The sequence below is a fragment of the Mycosarcoma maydis genome, chromosome 1 (assembly GCF_000328475.2).
Source record: "Mycosarcoma maydis chromosome 1, whole genome shotgun sequence".
NCBI lineage: Eukaryota > Fungi > Basidiomycota > Ustilaginomycetes > Ustilaginales > Mycosarcoma > Mycosarcoma maydis.
Genome location: NC_026478.1, coordinates 755949 through 781397, shown reverse-complemented (window position 1 = coordinate 781397; position 25449 = coordinate 755949). Strand labels below are relative to the sequence as shown.

Below are 25449 nucleotides of genomic sequence, written 5' to 3'. Positions count from 1 at the left end.
GCCCCTTTATCCTCATCAATCCCAGATCTCTACTCCTACCTCACATCACGCCTCATACCACCTTGTCAACACGCTTGTGCACAATCCGTCATGACACTTCACCTAACCCCTTCGTGAACACACATTGTTACCTTGCTTCCAAACGCACCAGCAAACCGACCAGCCCTCTCTCCTATCTCCGCTCTCAGCCACAGCCAGTGCGCTTCACCCAGCTTCGCTCACCCTCCCACACCGTTCTGCGTAGACCGATACTGCGACAGCCAACAACGAGCAGCCTGCCGAACAGAGCCCCGTGAAAACACACGCAGCGATTCGTGGTTCACACACGCCATACATGCTTACATCCCAGTTCAATCTTAACGTTAAGTTAACTGAAGACGAAATACCAACAAGAAACCCCAATGCGAGACGATAATGCGCAAGGAGCTAGTACAAATGCGTGTATAATGCTGTTCCCCTGACAAATGATGTAGACCCGAGAGAGAGAGAGAGAGAGAGAGAGAGAGAGACCGAAGAGAAACATCGAGAATGAGATAGATACAGCAAGACAAGAAAAAGGGAACGAGTGCTAGGCACTGAGTGGGGAAGAACGACGAGCTGGGAGTGGCTTGAGGGGGCCAAGGGCGAGCTGGTGGCTAAGCATTGGCTCGCGCTCGTGGGCCGACTCAAGTTCGGGCGTCGAGATCGCCGTTTCAGGCGGACTGAGCAGTTCGTTGGTACTCGCACTCTCGGTTGACGACGAACTGTGACTAGCCGTGTGGTGGCATAACAAACGTTGAGCCGCATGACCGTTCGCCATGCTCACAGAGCCGCCAAGCGTCAACAGCGCGTTGCACGAAGACTCGATCTCGCCGCCAGCCGCAGGTGAGCTCGTCCACATGCTCTGTTCGCGAGCCCAGTCGCTGGTGCGCGCATGACTGGCCGCAGGCTCCGTTGACTCGCTAGCTTTGTCTCGAACGTCGCCCGACATGACCGTAAATGGAAACCCGACGCCATCCGTCGTCGAAGCTCCTGATTGGATGCGGAAGATGCGCTGTTCAGTGCCGTAGACGATAGGTTTGTATCGCTCGTTGACGCTCGCGGTTGCAGCCGGACTTTCATCCTCGGCAGCATCATTTTTTGCGTTGGCGGCAATCGCTATCTGTCTCGCTTGTTTTTGCTGCTCCATAGTCTTCTCCAACAGACTTGGCCTGGACTGCACGTTGGGCTGAATTCGGAGCCTTCGCTTGGGCCTCGATGAGCCATTCTGCGCTGTTGAAACAGGAGGCTTGAGAGAAAGCAGAGAAATCTGTGCAGAATTTTGGCTCTTGGCGGTCGCATGCGATGAGGACAACGTCGTGCTGCTCACATTCACATCTCCTAGCGCTGACATTCTGTTGCGAGGCTTTGCGATCGGCTTGGTCTTAGCAGAGGCTGAAGCGGCGAGTCGCGAGCTTCCACTGCCAGCGCTCAGCGCAGCAGCGTATTGTCCTTGGACGATTTCTCTGTACGACGTTTTTGAAGACAACATTGAGGATGACTGAGATACAGAGCGCTCTGGAACCGATGCCAGCAGTGTGCTCGCTGGCAATGGATCCTCGGCGAGTGGTACCACAGGTTGAGCTGCTCCGGTGTGACCATTGTCCACAAAGCAAAAAGTGCGCTCGTCATCGCCTTTAGGCACCAGTGATGGCTTTTTACGGTGCACAAGCAAGCCAGAAGAGGCAGATCCCATGCTCTTGGAAGGGGCCAGGCCGGTTTTCGAGAGGTTGGTTGGTTCATTGGGCGATTGTGGATGCTGCGTTTGCTGGCTCTGCACGATAGGCTTCAAGGATGACTCGGTGGCAGCTCGTGTAAAACGTTGTCGAACGGGCCGATCTGGTTGCGAGAAGGAGTGACTCTTTTCACTGACCACCACTGACTCGGCGGAGGTCGTCGGTGTTGCCATTTCGGGTGAATCGCTTTGCCCACAAGCGATGCGCTTGGAGGGCTGCGAAGAGGCTGCATCCGAGGACTGGCTTTGCTGAGAGGACTTGCGGTTGAGCAAGGCATTCTGCTCGATGGCATTGGCGAAAAACTGATTCTGTTCGCGGAACGGAATGTTCCAGTTGATGGCGCCAGGAAATTCCATGGGAGACATGCTGGGCACGCTCAGGTTGCTACTGAGGCCGAAATAGCTCGAGGAACCTGCCTCGGACGGAGCACGTTGGCTGCCAGAGCTGCGTGTTTTGGCACCAAAATTGGTGACAAAGCTAATCCGCGGTGATGTGGGGACCCCTTCCGATGCGATTCTTCTGCGGGCGAGAGAAAGCTGGCTGAGATGAAGAGTCACGTCTGCGTCCGCGCTCCCGGATCTGCTCTCGACCGAGTCGGGTTCCGACAAGGAGCTCCCGCTGCTTTGGTCAGGAGAGGAGACGCGGTGGGTGGGAGGCTGGGACGAGCTCTCGATGCCTACGCCTAGGGAGGGGTGGAGCTGCGGTTGTGCATCCTTGGCGTCAACCAGCGCCCCAGTGCATAGCGCAATCAGATCAGGGTTCTGTAGTGCAACGGAACCGCGTCTTACGGTTCTATGTTCTGAAGGGCAAACGGTGCTTCCATTTGACGAACCTTTGGTACGGTCTGTTGCGGAAGCTTTGCTGACAGGCTGACGGAAGAGGAGTTCACCAATGTGGTTGCCAAGGAAGTCGTGGCCGACAAGCTTTGCCGCAGGAAAAGTGTGCATGCTCGGCATAATGGCGGCCGCGAGATGCGATTTAGATGAACAGAATTACGTTGCACACATGTATGCTGACAAGGACCGTGTCCGGGCAACAAGGTGTATGAAGGAGGCAGGGTCCGGGTGTTTCAGGTAGAAAGGATGCGGGGTCGCGTATATCACGAGGATAGTGAGGGCGGAGTCGAATTAATGGGAGAGTCAATATGAGCCGTCAGTGTGTGGCGCTGCGATTGGAGTGCTATGCAGGTGTTGGTGCGAAGATAGCCGACGAATTTATAGTCAGGAAGAAGGCTGTCGACAGTTCCAGTGGAGGTGAGTGCAGTGTGAGAGTGTGCAAGAAGCTGTTGGTATGCTGAGAAAGGAAATGTGTGTGGTCGCTTGCAAAAAGGCTGCCGTAATGAAATGAACAGGTGAGATGAGGTTTGGACGAGTGTCGGAATAGGCCGATCAGGCTGTGTTGGAGGAAAGATGTCTTGGTTATGAAGAGAAGGCGATCAGGTGTCGTGTCTCAGGAAGGGTAGTTGGGCAGGTTTGTGGTAAAGAAGCAGAAGAGGCATAGAGGCTAGGGCCCGCCGGAAGAATGATGTGCGGCTGAAGGACCTGTAGAATGGTGGTTGAGAGGACGGGCAGGAGGAGGCAAAGACAGTCCCATGCCCTACGCAAATGGGCTGCGCCCAGGAAAGCCAAGCCAAGATAGTGCGGGAAAAAGATGAGGCAGAACAGATGGCGTTGTTGGCCGCCAAACGCTTACTGTAGAATTATGATCTGACTACTGCACGGCGTACCATAAAAAAAGGTGACTGAATCCACGAGGCACGAACCTGTGTGTGTACAGTCGTAGGTAGGTTGGGCCATGGAGAAGCACACAGTCTACTAAGCCAGTTGCGAGTTCTAACTGCGGCGCCAAAGCAGTGACTTGTGATTGCTTTGTGATGTCTCGCAGATCGACCCAAGCAGGTTCGCACAGAGAAAATATGCAGCTCAAGATCAAACTTGGGACGGACAAGTGTCGAGATTGCTGCGTTACCCCCGTGCCTCTACCAGTCACACACACACACACACCATCATCCATCCTGATATGTACATACACGATACTGTACTCGGTTGCCGGTTGCCAGACACAAATGCATCGCCGAGTGTTGCGTTTTCTCAGAGTCATGAGTGCTGATAAAGTACCACGAATCATGAACCTTTCGTGTCTCCGTGGCCTTTTCTTGATTAGAACTTTACCTTTGTCGTTTCCTCTCACTCATGTCTCACAACCGTGTTGTTCTGCACTTGGAGATCGGTGTTGCACAAAATTGGCCATACCCGAGCACGGAGGGGGACACAAGCTCGGCACGGCTGAAAGCCCTGTTCTATTTTGTCGTCCCTCCACATTCACTTCGAAATCTGTCTCGGACCGTCGTCAGCATTCTAATGCTCACGACTGATGGACTCGGCACTCGCTGGCTCGTCACAATCCTTTGGAGGTCACTTGCCCACAAAACACAGCTCGGACCCCGAAGTCAAAGCATTAGCCTAACGTGCTGTACAGTGCAGTCGCCTTTCGTGACGATGAGCTCTCGCTTCTTTCTTCTTTTTTGTCTGTTTCAATCGCGCTTCTCGTATGTCTCTGCCGCGACGATTGCAAGGGTGAAGCTCGCCTAGTCCTTCGGCATTGTTTGGTGATGCATTACTACAAGCCTTGCCTAGAATCTGTGGATGCCGCCTCGCTATCACGCGGGAACGGCTGATGCGGACGCAACTAAGTTAGAATGAGAAGCACAAGTGAATGATGTACATCGCTGTACATTCGCGAATGGACTTGGATGCCGAGCCAAGAATCTGGTCGAGCAGTAGGGCTGTACAGTAGAGTGGCTTCTGATGCGATTGCTGTCGGCGTTTGCAATGCCTTTTGTTTCACCTGGTCGTGGAAAACATTCAAGATGGCTCGGACCGCTCGCTATTCAAGCTCGGTTCTTCGTCTGCGTTCAACGCCTGCATTGGCACCCAACTCGTGATTCTTCCCGTCCTTGCGCGAGCGCGATTACCTATCAACCGTTGATACACGGTCGCGCAGGAAAAGCGACCTTTCGAATGCAGTGCTCGATGTCCTTTTCGATATCGTTAGAACATCGAGGCCACCACATGGATCTTGAATCTCGCAAAATCTAATCACTACGCCATAGAGTAATTATAGATGCAAAGATGGGAAGGGTTATCAGAGGCGCAGCTCGCAGAGCCTCGCCGCAGCGCCCAAGCAACGCAAATGTCTCCCAGTATTGACGGTGGCTTCGCGCCGTTGGCGAGACCGTCCGTTCCCGAAGACGGATGTTGGGCATACACAAATGATCGACTTGGGCTGTGAGATGACTGATAATCCTGAGCGTACCACAAGAAAGATGCTCTTCGGGGTCCTGGCAGCACGCAACCTGCTTCCTGAGTCAGCCGGGCAGGTCATATGGAATGTCGCTTCGAGATCAGGATCAGGACAAAGGACAGAGTGTCTGGGCACCAGCCAGGAAAACGGTGATTGGAAGCCACCAAACAGGGAGGAGAGAGAATGAAGCGAGAATCGCTGCACCTTCCGATGGTGGTGGTAGACTTTCCACCGCCATCGAACTTGGCAGCTGTCAATTAGTGACGAATACAAACATTATTCCCGGTTACGAATCAATTTAATTCCATCGCTTACCAATTTTGAATTCACACTAGTTCGTATGCTCCAAGTCACAGTCACATGCGTCCCGCCCAAAAGTCGTGAGTCGCTAAAGATAATCATTGGATTAGCCTCCACATACGCAACAAAGCCTGTGGAGATACGCGGGTTTCAAAGCTAACATTTGTGGTTCTCAAGAGCCAAAAGCCAAGAAGAGCAACAAGGCTCATCTCGTGTCTGTTGTGCTTTCACTTTGAGGTTGAACGATGGTCGCAAAGCAAATGTCAGCTTTGCGGTGAACGAGCTTTGATTCAATTGCCGTCTCGTTAAGGCTGCTGCTGTGAAGCATGAATGAATGTTGAACCTCATCTCGTCTGCAGCCAAGCCAACTTTCGCTTCCCGCAGTTGCGTTCAAGGACATGTCGCTTCCTCTTACAGTACCTCACGCCAAGCCTGGCAACATCAGCAAGTGCTTTCGTTGCATACCTCCTGTGTGGCTTGTTTTGTTCTCGAGCTGAATTTCAATTAGTGATCTAGAGACATCAGCAATGTAACAGAGTAGGCATACTTGTTAGCAGCAGCAGTAGTCGTATATGCATGACCGGCATTTCGGACAGCGCTCCTCGGGAGCGCCATCAAAGCTGGATCAGAACTCCGCGTTTTGCAAGTGCTTGATTGCTATCGCTTGACCGAGGTAAGCGACCGGCCTGGTGATAACTTAGGAGCATTCGTGATTTTGCAGAGCGCTTTGTTTAGAGCTTTCCGAGTCCGAACGCGAGCGAACGCGAGGTAGATTAGCTGCTCGCTAAGCTTGACACTTTCCGCGTCGGGTGTTTGCATGCCGGTCTTCATCAGCATTCCCGATTCGTGGTTTTCTGCCACGATCGCAGCCTGCAATCGTGAATCTTGTGCTTTTGTGAAATTCCGAATCGTGATAACTTACTGTCTGTGATTGGTTCTGGAAAAGTAAGGCGAATCACGATTCACCTTCGTGTTCAGACGAGCACGGAGCCCATTTTCCGTTGGAGATGAGAGCAAGCCTGTCGACAAAGTCTAGATGTGAGTGCCTGCGTGTGCTGTTTCCGGTACAGTCACAGTCACAGTCATGAGTGCCGCAATATCGATCGGGTTGCTGACGCTTTGAGCTCCTATGTCGTGATTCGTCATTTGGGGGTGACTCGCATTCCTCCGGAATTAGCAAAAGTTGAGTTAACCTTTGGCTGTGTTCCCTTCACTAATGTTTTTTTCGTGCTCCGCTCATTTTGGTCTGCTGCCACAGTCCGGCACAGAATCACCATCGTGAATGCTGAATGCTGACTTGGCCGAGAACACGAATCATGACAAACGGTCTTGAGCATTACTTGCATTGTTGATGTATTCTGTCAGCAGCAACATTCGAACCCCGTGCTTGAGCTTCAATAAAGTTCTAGCCGCGCCGATCATCGCAATTCTGTGATGCCACGGCCAAGGGCGGTTGAACTACAGAGTTCGTTACCCGATGTGAGCGAGCACATACCATAGGGCACGACAGGCCAGGTTCCGGCCATCTTGATTTTGAGTCTTGTCGGACGATATTGCCTGCGTCGTCATCCATCGTCTGATGTTCAATTTGCGACCGTTGCACAGTCGATGCGTTTCTTTCTCATCCACTCGCCAGGTTGGACTCAGTCTCCTCGGCGGCGTCTTTGATTGAAGTCAATTGCGTTCGTAGATTGTACAAGTGAAGGAACTCTTCAAGGAGATCGAGACGGTGACTTCAGAGCTTAGCATCTCCTCTGGCAGTACCTGCCTTAGCGCTAGATCTAGCGGCAATGACCGATTCGAGATCAGCGTATTGAGCATACTCTTTCAAGCTTTGCGGATTTGCGGTCGCCTGTTTTGGGAGGATTGTCAAAGTAGGGTCAGTCTCGGTTTCTGCTGTTGGCATGGCCCGTGTAAACTTACGCTAGAAGGCTTGAATCCCACGTTGCCGTTGACGATCGCTTTGACTGCCAATTCAGTCTTTTTGCCGTTCAGCGTGACGGGGATGTCGTGCACCTGGAATGTGTGTTCCGGAACGTGTCGTGCGGAATACGCTGCTTTTATGGCTTTGTTGAGCTCAGCAATGTGCGAGCGCTCGAGTTGCACGGCAGGATCGCGCATCTTGATGAAGAGCAGAACGCGTTCGTGTTCGTCTTTGCCAGGTCTACGTTGGCCCACGACAATGCTGTCACCGACAAACTCGAACTTGTCCACTACGCTGTAGATTTCGGAGCTGCCAAACCTGACGCCGCTCGGGTTCAAAACGCCGTCAGAGCGGCCGAGGATCTCGAGACCTTGGGTAGATCGGTCTTGGTAGATAAAGTCGCCTTGAGCCCACACTTTTCGAGCTGGAAATCGATTGTAGTACGAGTCCATGTACTTTTCGTACAGCGCTTGCTTTTGGTCGGCTGGTCCAAAGAATCCACTCTGCTCATCACCCAACAGGATCCAACTCAAGTCAGTTAGACGCTCCCATACTGTACGGTGCAACACCATCTCGCCACTTACCGGCTGCGTTGGGAACGGTTTCGCAACGATCAACTCGCCCGGTTTCCCCGTATCATCGATCCTCTGACCCGACTCGGCATCCCACACCTGGATATCGAATCCAAGCGCCTTGCACTGGATAAAGTTGCCGTACAACGGCAGCAACTTGGTCGGACCCACCAACACACCCGCCATATCGGTGCCTCCCGAAATACTGCACAGGTGTGCCCTCTTGGGAAACTGTTGATAGAAGAACTCGACATTTTTCGCCGACAACGGCGAGCCCGTGCTCGTCATCATCCTAAACCTGCCCAACTCCAACTGTTGAGCAATGCTGAACTTGTTTACGCGGCAATACTTTTCGAGTTCGCTGAGGAATCTCGGACTTGCACCGTAGCCAGAACACTTGAGGTGCGATACAACCTTGACCACGTGTTGAGGGTTGGGAAACATGGGTGATCCGTCATAGAGTACAGCGGTGCTGCCGATGGAAAGTGCGACGAGGTGATAGATCCACATGATCCAGCCGCACGAAGTGATCTGGAGAAAAGTATCGGCAGGTTTGAGATCAAGCATGAGCAGCGCTTCCTTTTTCATGTTGAGGAGGAGACACTGTGTGTGGATGATGCATTTAGGTTCGCCAGTGGTGCCGGAGGAGAAGAAGATCTGAACGGGGTGTTGGGCGGGGAGCTGCTCGAAGTGGTGAGAGAGCGAATCGGCCATGCTGAGACCAGTTTGTTGGACGAAATCGTGCATCTCGAGACCACGCACCTTGGTCGAGGTCCAAGCGGGACTGGCTTTGGGCAAGCGAGTGTTGCGGATGATGACGACTTGAAAGTGGAGGGGCGAATCGATCTTGCCATCTGCCTGTAGGCGTTCAGCTACCTGCGCGACACGGTCGAGGATATCCACCTGCTTGCCGTTGTACAGCACTGCATCGTCTGTAAACAGCAGCTTGGGTCGAATCTGCGCTAGTCGGCCATAGATTGCCTGTGGACCAGCATCAGTAGCGATGAGCGAGTAGATGGCACCCACACTGTTCGCCGCCAGCGTTGCAACGATGGGCGACGACGTGTTGGCAGAGACATGTGCCAGTCTGTCCCCCTTCTTTACCCCGATTCTCCTGAAAGTCTCGGCGAGCAAAGCCACCCTCCTTCTCAACTCTCCCCACGTCACCTTGACAGCTTGCGCATTGACATCCGAGTCAGCAAGACCTCCGCCTTCCGGCACCTCGATCAGGGCTACAGCTTGAGCATGCGGCCAGTGGTACGGAGCTCTGGGTGAGCAAAACGTCGTGTTGGAAGGGTGAAGCGGGAACAAAATGTTTTGCGCCATGCTGAACGATGCTCCTGGAAACCATTCGGGCAAATCACCTGGAAGAGCATTCGGATCCGAGAGGATGCGTTCAAAGCGAGTCGAAACACGCACACCCACAAAGTCCCACACAGAGGTCCAAAAATCCTCCAAGCGGTTGACCGAGAAATCATGTAACTCGTGGTAAGTGTTCAAGTTGAGATGGTAACGAGCGTTAACCAGACGACGAAACTTGTCGAGCGATGTCTGCTGAATCTCGTCGGGAGTGGGTGACCACACGAGCGGCTGGGAGGGAGCGGCGGTTGGTGTTGACATGGTTCTCACTCAAGTTCGAAGTACGCGATTGGGGGGACTCGAGGAAGTAATAGTAGAAGAAGAAGAAGAAGAAGAAGATGGTGAGCTTTGGTATGTGCGAACCCTTCCGGCTCGCTCGGAACCTAAATGCAACCGTGAACCGGAGCGGGGGGCTGTTACCCCACGCCTACGAATTCAAGACCGGGGCAGCCAAAGCTTGCTTATCTGCGAAATCGTGAATTGGCGCACAGTGCGAAAGCAAAAGACGAAAGATCGTGCGTGGCACGTGGATCACGGGTCACGGGGTAAATTGTTGATGTGTGAGATACCAAAATCCGACACTGGTTTTGATATTTAATCGTGAATCGTGAATCAAATCGTGAATGGTGAGTCATGAACAGTCATGAGTGCGACTAAGCTCAGTTGTGAATTTCCGCCTGCAGCCTAATCACGAATAAGTTAATCACAGTCGTGAGTTGCTAGCGTACAGATGTGTGCTCCAAGAGATGCATGATGCACATCGGTGATCCCTTTTGGGTCACTCCATAAATTTGAGACTTGATGACCCCTTTGCTTGCTTGCATCCACATTACTACCATCATCATCCACCAGGTCTTGTCTTTCGTCACGTCTTTTCGTTGGGTCGAATCTAAGCTGCATAACTTCTTCGCTACCACCGTCCTCCTCTACTCTGATCATAAAGCGCGTCCTAGAATTCTCCCCAACCTCCACCAGATAGGACACATTCGCAGGCGTTCCGGAATCGTCGACCTTGCAATAATGATCGTACTAGCGCTGATCGCCAAGGGATCGAACATATTGGCAGAAACGCACGATCCAGCACACGATCGTTTCCTTCCCGCAGCACAGACGATTCTCTCTCGAATTCCACCCAACTCATCCAAGCTGTCGTATGCATTCGAAGACTGGCTCTTCCACTACGTTTCACAAGATGGCATGGTCTACATGGCGGTAGCTGACGCGGACACCGGTCGTCGCATGCCTTTCACGTTCTTGGCACACATTCAGAAGCATTTCCTTTCCACCTACGATGTGCCAGAAGCCGGAGACTCCGACATGGACTACTCTTCTCTCACAACAACACTCTCCAAGCTGATCAAGCAGTTTAATAGCGATCCGCAAGCTGTCGACCCCATCGCGCAGGCCAAAACCGAGCTGGCAGGCGTCAAGGATATCATGACACAAAACGTGGAACAGATCTTGAGCAGAGGCGAGAGGATCGAGTTGCTGATGGACAGGACAGATAACGCCGCCAACCAGAGCATGGCGTTCAGAAGGAGGGCCGTAGGGTTGAGAAGACAGATGTGGTGGAAGAATGCCAAGGTCATGGCATTGGCCGGCTTCAGTGGGCTGGTGTTCTTGTTTTTCTTGTGGGGAATGTTTCGTTAGATGTACATGGATACAGCCAGCTTTTAGAGAGATTGGACAATGACGTGTTAGAGAGAGAAGAGCGGATGAGCGTGTAGATAGATGGGCGGATGTGAAAGTTGTACGTTTGAGACTGGCGTTGCAAAGATAGACTTTGTCCGAGATGCCGTGTGAATCTACAGGTAGGTTCTGGAATCCTTGGAAACAGGCGCACCAGCCGGCCAGTTGCCTCTACTCGTCGCAGTGAGCTGCGAAAACGTGGTGCTGACTCCACGTTTTTCCACTCGATCACCGTCAGCCCTCCTGATCGCGTCCACCTGATTTGGCTTCAACGCTGCCAAGATCAGATCCAACCTGGGCGTATCTACATCATGCTCCCTTGCTCTGGCAACCACGTTTCCGATGATGGGTTCCAATTCCATCGGTCGACCGTTTTCCAAGTCCAACAGAATGCTCGGTTTAAAGTGCGCTGCTAGGTTGCCGCCTTTGCTTGCATCGTTGACCGCAGCCACGGGAGAGGTGGCGACTGTGATGTTGACGGCTTGATCGACGCTAGCCATCGGGAAACGCTCTTCAGAGATGCCACAGGCTCGCGCTACGTAGACAATCTCCAGCATGATTCGGCGCACGACGCCTATGGAATAGTGGAGCGTTTCTTCGTCAAGCAACGCCGATACTGGTTGTCGTGCCAGAGTCGAAAGCCCGCCCCAAGCAGCGTTCCAGAGCACTTTTTGCCATCGGATCGTTTCAATGTCTTGCACTGCCGTTCCGCCGCCGCCGCCGTTTGTATAGATCCGGGTGAACTCTACCAGAGCTGCTTTTTGTTGTTCGTTTGCCTGTATAGGATACGTACCCATTTGCAGCCTCTCCAATGCACCGTGTGTCACTTTTTTGCCACCATCTACCAAGTTCGCTCCGATCCAAGCAACCGCGCTAATAATCCCACTTGCTAGCCTTTCTTCGCCTTCCACCAACGCTTTAGAAACCTCTTCTTCAATTCCTACTCCGTTCTGAAGCAACACGATCGTGGGCAGCTTCTGTTCCTCCCCACAGGGTGCCTTTAGAAAAGGTCGGATGATCTCACTGGCCCTCTTGTGATCAGGAACATTCTTGAACGTACACAACACATAGTCGTAGTACCGATCCTGCGCGGTGTCTGGTTCCGACTCTCGAACACAACGATCTGGTTTCCAGTTGGGAATATCGCCGTATTTTGCTGAAGCGATGTCGATTCCTGTTGTAGTCAGCGTAGTGTAGTTGGACCGTGCAACCGCAGTGATGGAAGCGCCGCCGCGCGAGAGTAGCAACGAGTAGATCGTGCCGAGTGCACCAAAGCCTATGCACAATACCTCTGGTTTGCGCGCTTCCATCTTTGCGAGCGATAAGGATGTGGTGCGAGGAAGCTTGTTCTGGCGAGAAGAAGGATGATCGACACTTGAGGGTGATCAGATGGTCGTTGTGAAGGAGGGATAGTGCAGCGCTGCTTTTGCTGTGACTATTTGTGTTGTTTCCAAGATGAAGCCGCAGAAATTAAGAAGCGAGTGCGCTACGCTAGACAATCGTCAATGCGAATTTGAATGTGGTCGGATGGAAAGCATTCCGTCAAGAAGCGCTGCACAGATAATCACCACAAAGGCCAATGAAGACTGCAACACCAAGAGTAAATCAAGGCGCTGCCCTGAACGAGTCACAAATTTTGCCAGCTCGTATCTTGTGCGAGGCCTCTCGGCATTTTGTCCGGACTGCTTGGCCCAATTTCCCGGCTAATTCGGCTTTCTTTCCACTCCAAACCAGCACCATGCTTCTCACCTTCACGCTTGCATCGGTTCCGCGATAGAGTCTTGGTCCAGCAAAACAAACTTTCGACGCTTCGATTTTGCCTCAACCCTTTCTGCTGTCTCAGGCACACACATGGTGACATGTACGAGTGCAGTGCAACTATCGGAGAGCAACAATTTGATCTTCATTGCGAGAATCGTGAATGTCAATGGATCAGAGAGATCCGCTCAACTCCGACCTCCAATGATGCTGGTTGAGCTCAACAAAGCGAGTACTTGGGCTGCCTGTTGTCTTCGCAGAACTTCTATCGCTTTTGCGTGCGCTTTCTGATCCGTTGGTCGTTCAGAGTACGGCTCGTCAACAGCGGGATCAACGGCTTGCTCCGTATCTCCCTGCTGGAGCCGCTTTCTCGCCCTCCTGCTCATTCCGAGCACTTTGGCTGTTGCTGGCGTGATCAGATCCAACTTGGCAAAGTAGAGACACAGTAACAGCCTGTGCTTAAGACCATATGTGATGATTTTGCTCCGGCTTCGCTTGTCCGGTTCGCTCCCCTCTTCTCCCCCCTGTCCTTCGTCTGCTTTTCCATTGGACTCTTCTTCCTCGTGCTGCACTTTGTCGGCAGAAAGACGAAAGGCACTCCGCCATTCAATAGGAACCTGACTCAACGTCGCCTCGATCACCTCTTTCTCCGGTGCGTCTTCAATCCTGTCTATGTCCTTGTGGTCGCGAGCTTTGGGTGTGAAGGTATCCATCTCCTTTGCTGCGCTCACAGGTTTGCTTGAAAGATTGGTGAACCATCGCACCACGTGCATCAATGTCGACCCCGATTGCAGATGAAGAGCTTTGCCGAGACCAGTGTATTTGAGACTCGAATTACCGTCCTTGGACTCGGAGTGCTTTTCGACGAGTTTCAGCTCGCAGAGCGTCTGTATGAGCTCGCTGGCCACCGCCGTCAGCCGAGCAGCGACAGAGTGTCGCTCGTTGCACTCACAGTCGTAGTACGTCGGATTGCGCATCAGCTCAGCAGGCAGAATGGTCCAGCTGAGTACGTCGAGAACTTGCTCTTCGCGTGTAATGGCGCCTTGCACGACTTCGCCGAGTACAGTGGCAAGCAGAGGCGCACCACCACGCTCATCCTGCAGCAAACAAGAGTGCAGAGGCATGCCCGTCTGAAGCATCTTTTCGAGCATCTTGGCTTTGTCCGTCTGACAGAGCACGAGGCATTCGCCTGGCGGGTTCGGATCACAAAGTGTTCCTGGTCGCACTGCCAAACTCTGTGCTCGGCCCAGTTCGGCAAGTGTGTAGTCGACCAGCTCTCGATCCGATGCGCCTGTACTGTGTGCCTTGCTAATGCGCACGTATTGCGTGCTCATAACCACAACAAGCGCCGCTCGCAATGTCGTATTCCACAAGCAGTCTCGGGTAATGATGACCACTTTCAGCAGATGCTGGTCGTACAAGTGTTCAATCACGGTTCGGTCCTGCGCCACTGTCCTCTCGTGTACAATGCCGATGCCGTGCACCAGCGCCTCGTGCAGCGACGTGTCGAGGATGTGTGGCAAGATTGATTCGATCTCCTCCGAGGGTAGGCCAAGATAGCCATCTATGTCCATATCTGCAGCTGCCTTGGTGATCAAGTCCGAAGCAGCCGTAAAGCACTGCCATATCGAGGGCACAACGACGATAGCAGGTCCATTGGCTCTGCACTCCTTCATCTTGTCAAATGCAGGCTTGACCATGGTTTTAAGTAGGCCGCTCGAGTGCGGTTGGTCAAAGCCTTGAAAACTCGTGTTCAGGATGGATGGCCGGTCCTTGGGATCGAAGTTGTACGTCGATAACTCGTCTGCTCCGATCCACTGCGCAAGCGAGCTGGCGTCGCTGAGACTTGCGCTAGTCGCCACAATGCGTGGCATCGAGATTGCACCTTGGCTGCTGTCTGCACGCGAGCGTGCACAGCACCACATGAACCGGGCCAACATCATCTCGTACCCCGGATCCAGCAGATGCATGTCTTCAGCAACGAGGAGCGAGACATGACCCACCAGATCTTGTCTCGCCTCGAGAGCACGCAAGAGAGAAATGGAGGTGGTGAACAGCACTCGTGCGCCGAGTCCATCGTTGCACACAAATGGCAGAACTTCTCTCGAAAGCGAGGAGCGTTTCACCTCGATGCGCTTCTGTTTGAGCGCTGCTACCATTGTGCTCTTCGTAGCAGAGGCCAATGTATCCCGTTTACTGTGAACGATAATGATGCAACCTTGGACGGCCTGGTGTAATGCTCGCCACACAGCCATCGCCGCAACGGTCGACTTTCCCGATGCAGTAGGTCCGCACAGAAGCGTATTGGCCGATGTATGCATCAACGTGTGGAAACTTTGCGTTTGTAGCGCATTGAAGGCGCTGAAGTCTTGTGCATACATCTCGCAAAGCAGCTCGTCGGCAAGTGCAGAACGCACTGGCAGCAGGGGTAGATCGAGAAGAGTGTCGTGCAAAGGCGGCTTGGCCGGAACAATCAGATCGTCCAAGGCAATCCATTCGCTCCCCTCGCTTCCAATCCAGGAGTCCGACATCCATCGCACATTCAAGCCTGATGGCAGTGTGTCGGACAGCGGGATCGTAAAAGTCACGTTGGAAAGGTGCGAGTCGGTAACTCGGGTAAGATGTGTAAGCCACTGGAGAATCTCGGACCCTTCTTCATCCTCGATCCAGATGTAGAAGCCGTGCAGGCGTCCAAGATCTCGCTCGCTCCATTCGAAAATACGATCGACCCGCACATCGATGCGCAGGAGGTCGTGGCTAAGAGGACGCATCGATGCCGACGTTGCCAGACGGGGAAAGCTGCGTGCTGCTTGTTTCACCGCGCTGCCCATCCTCGCGTTGACGCGGATGAGCTTGGCAATGTCTGCAGCCGACATCTCGGCAAGCTCTTCGATCTCCACGTCATCAGCACGCTCTGTGACAGCGTATAGCGTGTCTGGGTTCAGATGGGACTGCTGCAGCGGATGATCAAACGGCCACATCCGCTTCTCAATGGCTTTACTCATTGAAATAAGAGCGGATGCTGTGCGAGCCCACCGGCGACTGAGTGCAATCTCGAGCAGAGAGCGAATGATTCGGCCAGCATTCTGCGCAACATAGGCCGAGTCCGAGACGAGCGCAAAGTCTTCGATAAACGTCCTGGAGATGTACGCCTGCAGCAAAATGTTGACTTTGCCCGGCGACGTCTCGATGCCTCCCGAAACTTCGCACGGTGCTGCTTCGAGCATCTTTTTCAACTCCTTCTCCTCCGCGTCGCGTGGTACGATCTGCTCAAAGTCAGCGGCTTGGCTGAGCAGGCCGAGCACATCGGCCTCACTCATATTGCTGCGCATGCGCTCGTTGAAGGTCTCGATGGTGCGGTAGCCGATGTAGTACTTGGCAGCAATGCGACCTAGGTCGGTCGCCTGTAGACGATCTGTGACGGGATTGTGCTCGACCATTTTGGCTTCGACGAGCTTCTTGACACCATTGCTGATCAGCTGCTGTCGTTTGGCTCCTAGATGAGGATCGTCGGCCACCTCGTCGTACGTCATACCGTAGGTGAGCGGCGTGCGCTTCATACGGGTAAACAGATACGTGTAGCCCAACCAAGAAACACCGTCGCGAACGCTGGCGACGGTGCCGAGCGAGATCTCGGCATTGAGCGAGTCAATGAGTCCGCCGATGAACTTTGACTCAATGGGATGCTGCGAAGTGATGGCATCGACGTAGTGCGATAGGCGATCCTGCGACGTCAGAATGTAGCCGACACCGAGATCTTCGTACTGAGGACGACCGGCTCGACCGAAAATCTGCAACACATCGAGGATCGAAAGGTCGACAAATTTACCTGCAGACGAGTCGTAGACATCTGTGCCCTTGATCACGACGGCGTAAGCGGGCAAGTTGACACCCCACGCAAGCGTAGCGGTACAGCAGAGCACGCGTGTAACGCCGGCTTCAAACATACGTTCGCTCAGGGTACGGTCCGTTCGCAGCATACCAGCATGATGGATACCGAAGCCCGTATCAAAGAGCTCCTTCATCTCGCGATTGCGACTGGACTGAAGCTCCTTTTTGAAAAAGGCCTTGCGCGGGTTCTCGTCCGCCGACGCCTGCAGTATGTCGCCCATAGCCTCCTCACGAAACATCTCTCGAAGCGTCTGTGCCGTCTTAACAGTCTCTTTGCGGGCGTGCACAAAGACCATGACCTGATGGCCAGCTTGGACGAGCTCTGATACCTTTTCGAAGCAGGCCTTATCCAAGTTGGCTCGAGACTGCTGCGAGCCCGCTTTGCCCTTGACACCGAGGAAATGCTGCTCGAGCGGAACAGGACGGAAGGAGGAATCAAAATAGAAAAGGCCTTGCCAGCGGTTGACGCGAAGAAAGTCGGCGACGTCTACGTAATTCGGCAGCGTTGCGGAAAGTCCGACGATACGAATGAGCGATTGGCTGGACTCGACCAGACGCAGGGTACGAGCGACGATGGTTTCAATGACGGAACCTCGCTCGTCGTGGAGGAGATGGACCTCATCGATGATGAGCAGCCTCACCTTGGTTGCGAGCTCACCTTCACCGGTGGGTTTGCGAGTCACGACATCCCACTTCTCGGGCGTTGTGACGATCATCTGTGTCTCGGCGATCTCTTGACGTGTCATCTGCATGTCGCCGGTGAGTTCGCGGACCTTGATGCCGAGGTATTGAAGGCGCTTGCTGAATTTGCGCACGACTTCCGCGGCAAGTGCCTTCATAGGTGCAACGTAGATGATCTTGAAATCATTCTTTCGGATATCGAAGCCTTGGCCAGCGTTGCCCGCAGTTGGCTCCAGATTTCGAGCATACTGACTGATGGCACGCATGACGGTGAGCATGGCGACGTCGGTTTTTCCTGCACCTGTCGGCGCACAGACGAGCAGATTCTCATTGGTCTTGTAGGCAAGTGGGTAGACGGCACTCTGGAGTCGATTGAGACTCTTGTAGCCAGGAAACGCACCACGGCAGATTGGGTCCATCTCTGGGATAGGAATGTAGCGCTCTTCCGTGCGCATGGGGACTGTACGCGGTGGGGGGATGGTGACCTCTTCGTAGAACTGCTTCTCTTCTCGGCTGGTTCCCAGAGGAAGAGCAAACCGCTGGCCAAACACCGAGAGCACATTGCCTTGGGCTCCGGACGAAAACACGTGCGGATAGCGCACCTGTTCGACTCCTGTCGCCGTGCCTGTGAAGAGCGGACGATTGGCAGCAGCGGCAAGGCTCTCTTCACGAATACGTTCAAGCTCCTCCGGAGTATAAGTGCGAATACTTTCGCTTGGGTCGACGATACGCTGGCGATTGGCTTTGCGGAGATCATTCTTGAAGCGCCGCGCTTGTTGGCGTTCCTGCTGCGTCTGCACGACGACTTGCGAGCCGGGAATATGGGGTCTGCTGCCACGATGGAAAGCGTCGTGGGTTGCACCATGATGGGACGGCCGGTGTGGGAGAGCAATCTGAACTTGCTCCTGGTGCGAAAGCTCTTCTGTCCCGCTCATGTGCGGAGATGAATATGAATCAGCTTGAAGAGCTGAGAGTGCAGCTTGACGGTCGCTTATGATGCTCCCGACCAAGTCGAGTTGGTCGAAGCCGATGGTCTCGGCTAGCTCGGCAGAGATCTCGTCGCCAGATCTCGATGAGGACAAGGCAGTTACTACCGTGTGGCGCAAGCTGTCCGCGAGTTGCGGATCAATAGACGCAAGGTGAGCTAAGTGATCTTGAAGCCCGGCTACAGCAGGAGAGGAGCTTTGATGAGTGCGGTAGTCGATCCCGTCCGCCTGTTCTGCCGCCGAAGTTTCCATCTCGTGTGTGTGGAGGTCATTTGCATCCTGACCCTCTTGCTCTGTGGAGCTATTGATAGAGGCAAAGCGGTAAAATTCAGACCAGATATCTTTGATGCCGCCGGCATCAGTGGTCGAGATGTGCGAACCATACTGCTGATGCGAGGAGCGGAGTAGCGTGTCAAGCTCGGCTTGGAGCGATCCAATGAGCTGCTGATCGGCATCAAGCGTGCGCTGTGAGCTGGACGCGGCAGACAGGAATGATTGCAGATGATTTTGTAATGTCATCTTGTCGTAACGCCCTTATTCCCCAGGGTCGTGGGGTCTCTTCCGATGCTGCGGTGTCGTGAAAAGGGTAAGGACGTCGTTTGCAGTTCGCCTCGTCGTCTGTTGCGCCAGCTTGAGCGAGCTATATTGCCGAGCGCCAATGTTGTGTGCTACAGGAGGCTTGGTCTTCCTCAGTGATGAGCGACTCGGCGGCTGTTGCTATGGTGGCGACAGGTGTGGATTCCGATGACCGCAAGATGTGGACAAAGGCTCAGTTGAACATTAATAGTGGGAAAGGCACCAGAGGCTCATCCATGCTGATCTTCTTGCCCGTTGCTCTTGTCTGTGGGTTTTTGTGCTCCTCCACTTTGAAGATCCCCGATGTGAGGCAAGACATGTCCAAATCGGGGACGTATGCATGAAGCCACCTTACAATCACGAATGGAAATTCCACAACGTGCAACACAAGTAACGTGCAAGTCATGAGTCGCGAGTCACGAGTCACGAGTGAAACCGTGAAGGTGGGAAAGTTGGATCTTGGAAGTCAGAGTGGTGCGAGGAATCACGTAGTTATGAAAACGATGCACTTGGCTCTACTGTCTGCAAGATTGCCGAGCCAGGCTACCTCCCCGATAGTTCTCAAAGCGCCCACGGCTTGTCTCCAACAGGGATACGATTGCAGTCGCAGGGCTGGTCTCGTCACATGAATAGGTAAACTCGTGCTTTGTACAGCCGATGTTGGTTGCAAACACCGCAACAGCATGCCGAGCCTTTCAAGGTCATTCACGATTGATGGCAGTTACAAATCCCTACACGTCAAAATGATTCATGAAATTCGTACCTGAAATTGGAACTTGGAACGGAAAAATCATGTGACCAGTAGTCCACACGGCGCGTGGTCAGCCATTAACGCGAACCCACTTTAAGAAGGCGTTTGCTGCCACGCGGACAGCTGTCAACAGAAAACACCGAAGCGAACGCGATATTCTTCCAAATCGCGTGCCTCACTCCACCTGACCTGGTGAAAACAGCGGTGGAGATGAGTCGATGGCGTGTCGTACCAAGCACAGCATCTGTGCGAGGCTAGCACCCCGCGTTTCCACAATTTGCAAGCCTTGCACTGATCGGTGCATCGTCGTGTAGAGGGAGGTTCACCCGACTTGCGTTGCATCAGCATCAACCAGAACAGACCAGACACAAGCAAAGGACTTGGGCAAGGTTGCAAGCTTCGCTGCCAGAAAGGCGCATGCAACCAGGGAACTGGGTTCGCGTGCTGGAATGCTCCTAAGCGGACAGTGCGGACAGTGGAATCCAAGACCCGTGCGATCTTCAGAGGCTGATCACGTCGACCGCGCCGCGATTCTCGAACGGGAGGGGATGCAAGAAGCCGTCTCACCGAAACACGTCGCGACTGAGTAGGGTGATATGTCCTTTGCCCGACCCCTGCAACTACGAGGCTTGTGGCGGAGCCCAAGCTGCACAAGATGTAACGTTAGAGGATATTTTGAATTCGACCAGTAAGCATACGCAGCAATTGCGATTGAATTGCACATCGCACATGCATGCTTTCCTCTGCATTGAGCGCGACAAGCAGGCTGCACAATTGTGGCTTGAACCAGAAGGTCGAAAAAACCTAAATCAAAACCATCGCGACTGGGAATCATCAGTCAGTAACTTTCAAGACATAGGCGGTGCTGTGCGTGGAAGGTGCTCGCCCAAATCGTTGTGCCTCTGTACCAGAGAAGACAGCACGTCTCGCAAGAATCAGAAGCGAGGGGCCACATGCTGAGCAGAGCTTCGTAACGTCTCGGTAGGGGAAGCTCACGGTGAACTTGGTTCAAAGAGATGCAGCAAATGCTTCATCTAAGTTAAAAGATGCTTCATCTAAAACATACTCACGCCGTTGTTCGTGGGTCAGTCGCAGTCACAACGACGGTCACAAAAGGGACACGAGCAACAAGCGTGGATCCTATTTGTGCTTGGCAGCAGTCGTGAGTTGGTTGGGCATCTTGCTGGCTCCTCCGCGTGTGAAGTTCAGCCATAGACACGAGAGGATTTCAAGTCTTCTAATCGAGCGGAGCGTGACCGCGTTGCCTAAATCCGCTACGCTTCGCCACAGCAAGGAGAAAGGTCAAAATACAAAAATCCGCTGCAAATTCAAGCGCAAGAGCAACACTTTCCGTTTGCTCGCTCGGCACGGAGAGCACAGACTGAATCGGGAATCACGAAAATCACGAAAATCACGTAACATTACGAATCGTGAAATACACGATTGTCTGCAACGTGAAGTTCTGAACTCACGACTCACGACTGGACATGGGAGCTCAACGCCTCTTCGCGAAATCGCGTAACTTGTCCTTGATTGGTGATTGCAGGCCAGTCAAGAATTACACGCCTCCTTTCAAGTGGCACGTCGAGGCGTCGGTCCTTCGCAGCAGTCAGCAGCAGTCAGTCGTGAGTCGTGAGTGACACCCGTGACTCTGCGACTCCTCGCCTCACGTCCAACGGTGCGACTTCTCGACAGCAGAAGCAGCAGTGCCGCCTTCCTGTTTGCTCACCCTTTCCTCGCAGCTTGTTGCACTTGCACTCCACTCGTCACACGCCTTGCTTCGTTCACCGTTCCCTCCACCGCTTCCCCCTTCGAAGGATACGCTTCTGTAGTCGTCGTACAGCATCGTGTTCCCCATCTGCGTGCTAGGTTCACGTCGTCGAGCTAGCACAAGGATCCAGCAGTGAGGTGTAGTCGAGCCTACAGATGGCACCATAGCCTGCGTTTTTGTCCACGTCCAGGTCTTCCTTCAGGACAAGGTCTTTCGCATTTGTCAGCCTCGCTGTACTACCCTGCGGGCCAACGAGTTCTTTGTCCTTTGACAACAACGAGCGCTTGCACGGGCACACCACGCTGTTGACCATGGACGCTGCCATCGCTATGGACAGTGGCGAGAGGCGCTTGCCTGCTTCCTCGCAGGCTGCTTCTGTGAGCATCACGCATCACCACCCGTCTGAGCACCATCGCGGATCGTGCCTGTCTGGCGGCCGTGACGTTCATGTCATATCGCCACCCCAGCATCACGTCCATCGTACAAGTAGCCCAGCAGCCGCGTCGGTCGACAGCTTCTCGTCCTACATCAACAAGGACGCGCCTCTCTTCCAGAACCGCTCCAGCTCACCACGTGCCGAAGACCAGCTTCGCGATAACAGCACCCCAGCCTCGCACGCCAGTAGCCCACGTCCACAGCCGCGTCATTTGGTCACCACGCCCATCGTCTCGCGCGACGCTTTTCGTCAGCAGCCATGGTCGCGACACGACATACCTCGAACCACAGACAACGTCATGTCGATCGAACACTTACACAATGAGAACACCTCCCAGCTACCATGCCATCACTCTGATCTCGCCGCCAATAATCACGCCGACGCGCCCGACCAACGTGCTGCATCAATGGACGACAGCATCGGCATTTCAGCGCACACCTTTCACGCTCAACACGCACCCACATCACCGAGCCCTGCTATCGACGTCAACCGTCTGTCGGTATCCAACCTCGCGCAGAAGAACGAGCAGGATAATGCAGAAGTTTCTTCGCGTTTTGATGCTTCCTTCATCCGAGCTCCCGCCTCTGTTCTCGCCGACGACTCTTTCGAGAGTCTTGGCAGTGTCATGGGAGAGGACTCGAAAAACGAGATTCGCAGAAGAAGGCGAACGCGTCCTGATGAGGCCAACCTGCTAGCTCAGGTCTATGCAAAGAATCCGTTTCCTGACCACGAGACTCGCCTCTTCCTTGCCAATCGCGTCGGCATGTCCGTGCGGTAAGTTAACTCTCCTTTGCCTTTGACCTAACCCGATACAAGCGTTGAAGCACTGTACTGACCTCGCGCCTTTTGCATGCACCCGTGTCGAACATGATCAGAGCTGTGTCGGTGTGGTTCCAGAACCGTAGGCAAGCCGAGAAAAAGAGGTCAGGAAGATACGGTGGCTCGGGCATCGCCCCCACCGCTTCCGACGCAGGCGCTCCTGCGGCGGGTCAAGCTACTTCAGGGACAAAAGATCTGTCGGTCCAGCCGCCAGCCAGTGTGCCGGCGCAGCGCAAGCCTTTGGGCAACGCGTCCGCCAACGGTGCTGGTGCCGCTAAGCACGTGGATCCTCAAGCGATCTCAGATCTGAGCAGCGAAAACAAGGAAAACATCCCGCCTTGGCTTGATGCTCGTGATACCGAAGGTGCGCAGCAGCGACGCCTTGTGAAGATCAAGCCAGAAGTGCCGCTGGCCAGTCTCTCTACAGAGCAAATCGTCGCGCCTCGTCCACCTGCTCTCGACTTGCGCCAAGCGGTTGGCCCTCAAGGTGTTGGCATCGCTCTGAATCGCGTCGAAGTTGACCGGGCGACGCCTGTCCAGTCCGTGAAGGTCAGCGCTCGTCACGAAATCAGCTCAAAGCCCTCGCTTTCGCGTCACCGATCTGTGCCAAGATTGTCGCTGGATGACGTTCTCAGCGGACGAAGCAACTCGCTTCGACGCTCCGCCACGGAGCACGCGACGCCGTTTGACACTGCATCGAGCGAGCCGGCGCAAGAGCAGCTCGATACGATCCTACCGGCTCCGAAGCTCCTCTCGCGTGCCTCTAGCTCGACCAGCCTGAGCTTGCTGACCACATCGAGTGGCCGGGCTAGCATCGGCAGCTTGGAAACGCGCAAGGAAGCCTCGCCTGCTGCGCGACCTGGAGACGCAAGACTCTCTTTGACGTCGAGCTTGCCGCCCAAGCTGACGGCAGCCTTGCAGCGACAAGGTATCATTGGGATACAGTCTGAGACCCACGGCCACAGTGTCAAGGGCCAAGGCCTGCTCCAAATGATGCCCAGCAGCAGTGCATCGAGCAGCGAGGCGGATGCGCTATACGGCAATGATCAGCGCCGGGACAGTGAAGAGGACGAAGAGCGAACGCTCAAACTGATCGCTCAGCGACGAGCAGCCAAAGCTCAAGCTGCTGCGTTGATTCAAGCGCAGGAAGCGCGGGAACGAGCAGCGTCGGCCAAGGCGGTCGAGCGAGCTGGTGTTGTCGGTCTTGTGCCGATGAATCCTGGATGCGCTGACGCAAGACAAGCCATCGCGCAGCAGGCTGGTTTGCTGGACAGCGCTTCTGCCATCGCAAGCACGCCCAAGATGGGTTCGTCGACTGTGGTGGGCCTGGCGCCAGCGCGACAACTCAGTTTGGACTGGGCAGCCGGACGCGATCGTGCGGCTACATCGGCTCTTCCGAAGAGCATCGGTGGCACACCGCTTTCGCGAAGTGCCAGCGCACGTCAGCTGACTCAGCCTCGTCCCCAGGAGTCGACTCCGATCACACAGCAGCGAGAGGCCAACTTGCCAGACAGTGCCCCGACGCATGTTGAGAAGCGCCAACCAAATGCTGCCAAGTCAGGTCGTCGATCTTTGTCGGCCAACGATCTCACACGCCGATTGCAACAGGCTAAGCGAAAGGGAGATGCCACCCAACCCAGTGTCGGTGCAGGCCGTAAGCGTACTGCGGCTGCGGCTGCGGCTGCTGCATTCGAGGCTGGCGACGAAAATGTAGATCCCACGACGGCTGTCAATGCCGCAGCTACAGGTGTCGCGCGAACTGCCTCGGCTCAGCCGGCTCGACCCGTCAAGCGTCGACGTGCGCAGCTTGAAGACATTGCGCTGGCCTCAAACCTCGCCGAGCCAGCTGTGTCTTCGAAAGTGATCGCGCCCTACGGCCATGCGATGGGCGCTCCCGCTTCGCCGCTACTCTCGTCTCGACCGTTTCTGCCTCACGCGTCGTTTCCGTCTGCCTCGCGAGGCATGCCTACGATGGTGGTACCCTCTACACCGCAGAACAGCTCGCTCTACTCTGGAACTGGCTTGTCGCTCAGCACTCGCTCCGAACGCTTTCGTGCGATCGGCGCATCTCCAGCTGGCTCATTCGGCCGTTCCATCTCTGCCAACTACGTCTCGCATCGTCAGCCAGCTCATCACCAGCTGCCTCGCTCCTCGGCGGCACGCGACCATACCGGTTCTACTCGAAGTTGGGACAGCGCCGGTCGTGGTCATGTTCGAACCTACAGCAACAACGAAGAGGGCTGGACTCCTCGTGCGTCCAACAGTGCTTCGCTACCGCAACCTCTGCCTGCCTCGACTCCCTCCAGGGTGTTGGGTGATCGAACCAACTTTTCGTCGACACCTGTGTTCCACCAACACCACCGCTTGCCCCTGCACGCAAACAGTTCCGGAGATTCCCCCTTCGTCCACGACGACAGCGGTTTCTTCGAAGGCATGAGCGACGAGGATGACGCACCGCCGCAAGACGTCAAAAAGCTCGGCATTATGCCTACCGCATGCGTCTCGCCCAGAAAAGCCTCGTTGAGGAGTATGAGAGGTTCAGCCCCCGAGAGCGGAGACGATCGTCAGGCGGCAGAACTTCTGTTGGGTTTGGGAAAAGTTGACTCCAGAGACAGCTCGTTGAGTCAGTAGCCGCGAGCTGGCGCCAAACGAAAGCACGCGTGATGGATGGATGGATGGATGGATGAATGGATCGGATGGTTGTTCTGTGCAACAATTTGCTTCCCTGTTGGAATCGCTCGAAGCGCAGCTCATCATACGCTATTTACTACCAACGCGCATTTTGTCGAGTTCTCGACGCGTGTCGTTGGATGTTTTGATCCTGCATGGGTCTGATACGGTACACATACGATTGATCTGATGTGATAAATGATACGCTA

General features: G+C 54.3%; 6 protein-coding genes across 6 annotated transcripts; 2 read left to right on the top strand and 4 right to left on the bottom strand.

The window, feature by feature from the left end:
* Window positions 1-568: 568 nt before the first annotated feature.
* UMAG_00286 (uncharacterized protein) lies at window positions 569-2701 on the bottom strand (the record flags this gene model as incomplete). The annotated part of the gene is made up of 1 exon (XM_011387898.1): window positions 569-2701. The coding sequence occupies one exon, from the start codon at window positions 2699-2701 to the stop codon at window positions 569-571; it is 2133 nt and encodes a 710-aa protein (XP_011386200.1).
* Window positions 2702-7092: 4391 nt separating this feature from the next.
* On the bottom strand, window positions 7093-9473 carry UMAG_10088 (uncharacterized protein; the record flags this gene model as incomplete). Its single annotated transcript, XM_011388345.1, has 3 exons — window positions 7093-7209; window positions 7281-7784; window positions 7866-9473. 3 exons carry the CDS (start codon window positions 9471-9473, stop codon window positions 7093-7095), a joined length of 2229 nt encoding a protein of 742 aa, XP_011386647.1.
* Window positions 9474-10232: 759 nt separating this feature from the next.
* Window positions 10233-10862, top strand: UMAG_00284 (uncharacterized protein; the record flags this gene model as incomplete). Its single annotated transcript, XM_011387897.1, has 1 exon — window positions 10233-10862. One exon carries the CDS (start codon window positions 10233-10235, stop codon window positions 10860-10862), a length of 630 nt encoding a protein of 209 aa, XP_011386199.1.
* Window positions 10863-11017: 155 nt separating this feature from the next.
* UMAG_00283 (uncharacterized protein) lies at window positions 11018-12211 on the bottom strand (the record flags this gene model as incomplete). The annotated part of the gene is made up of 1 exon (XM_011387896.1): window positions 11018-12211. The coding sequence occupies one exon, from the start codon at window positions 12209-12211 to the stop codon at window positions 11018-11020; it is 1194 nt and encodes a 397-aa protein (XP_011386198.1).
* A 636-nt stretch (window positions 12212-12847) lies between these two features.
* On the bottom strand, window positions 12848-18736 carry UMAG_00282 (putative RNA helicase; the record flags this gene model as incomplete). The annotated part of the gene is made up of 1 exon (XM_011387895.1): window positions 12848-18736. One exon carries the CDS (start codon window positions 18734-18736, stop codon window positions 12848-12850), a length of 5889 nt encoding a protein of 1962 aa, XP_011386197.1.
* A 2890-nt stretch (window positions 18737-21626) lies between these two features.
* Window positions 21627-25201, top strand: UMAG_10087 (uncharacterized protein; the record flags this gene model as incomplete). Its single annotated transcript, XM_011388344.1, has 2 exons — window positions 21627-22525; window positions 22627-25201. The coding sequence occupies 2 exons, from the start codon at window positions 21627-21629 to the stop codon at window positions 25199-25201; spliced, it is 3474 nt and encodes a 1157-aa protein (XP_011386646.1).
* Window positions 25202-25449: the final 248 nt, after the last annotated feature.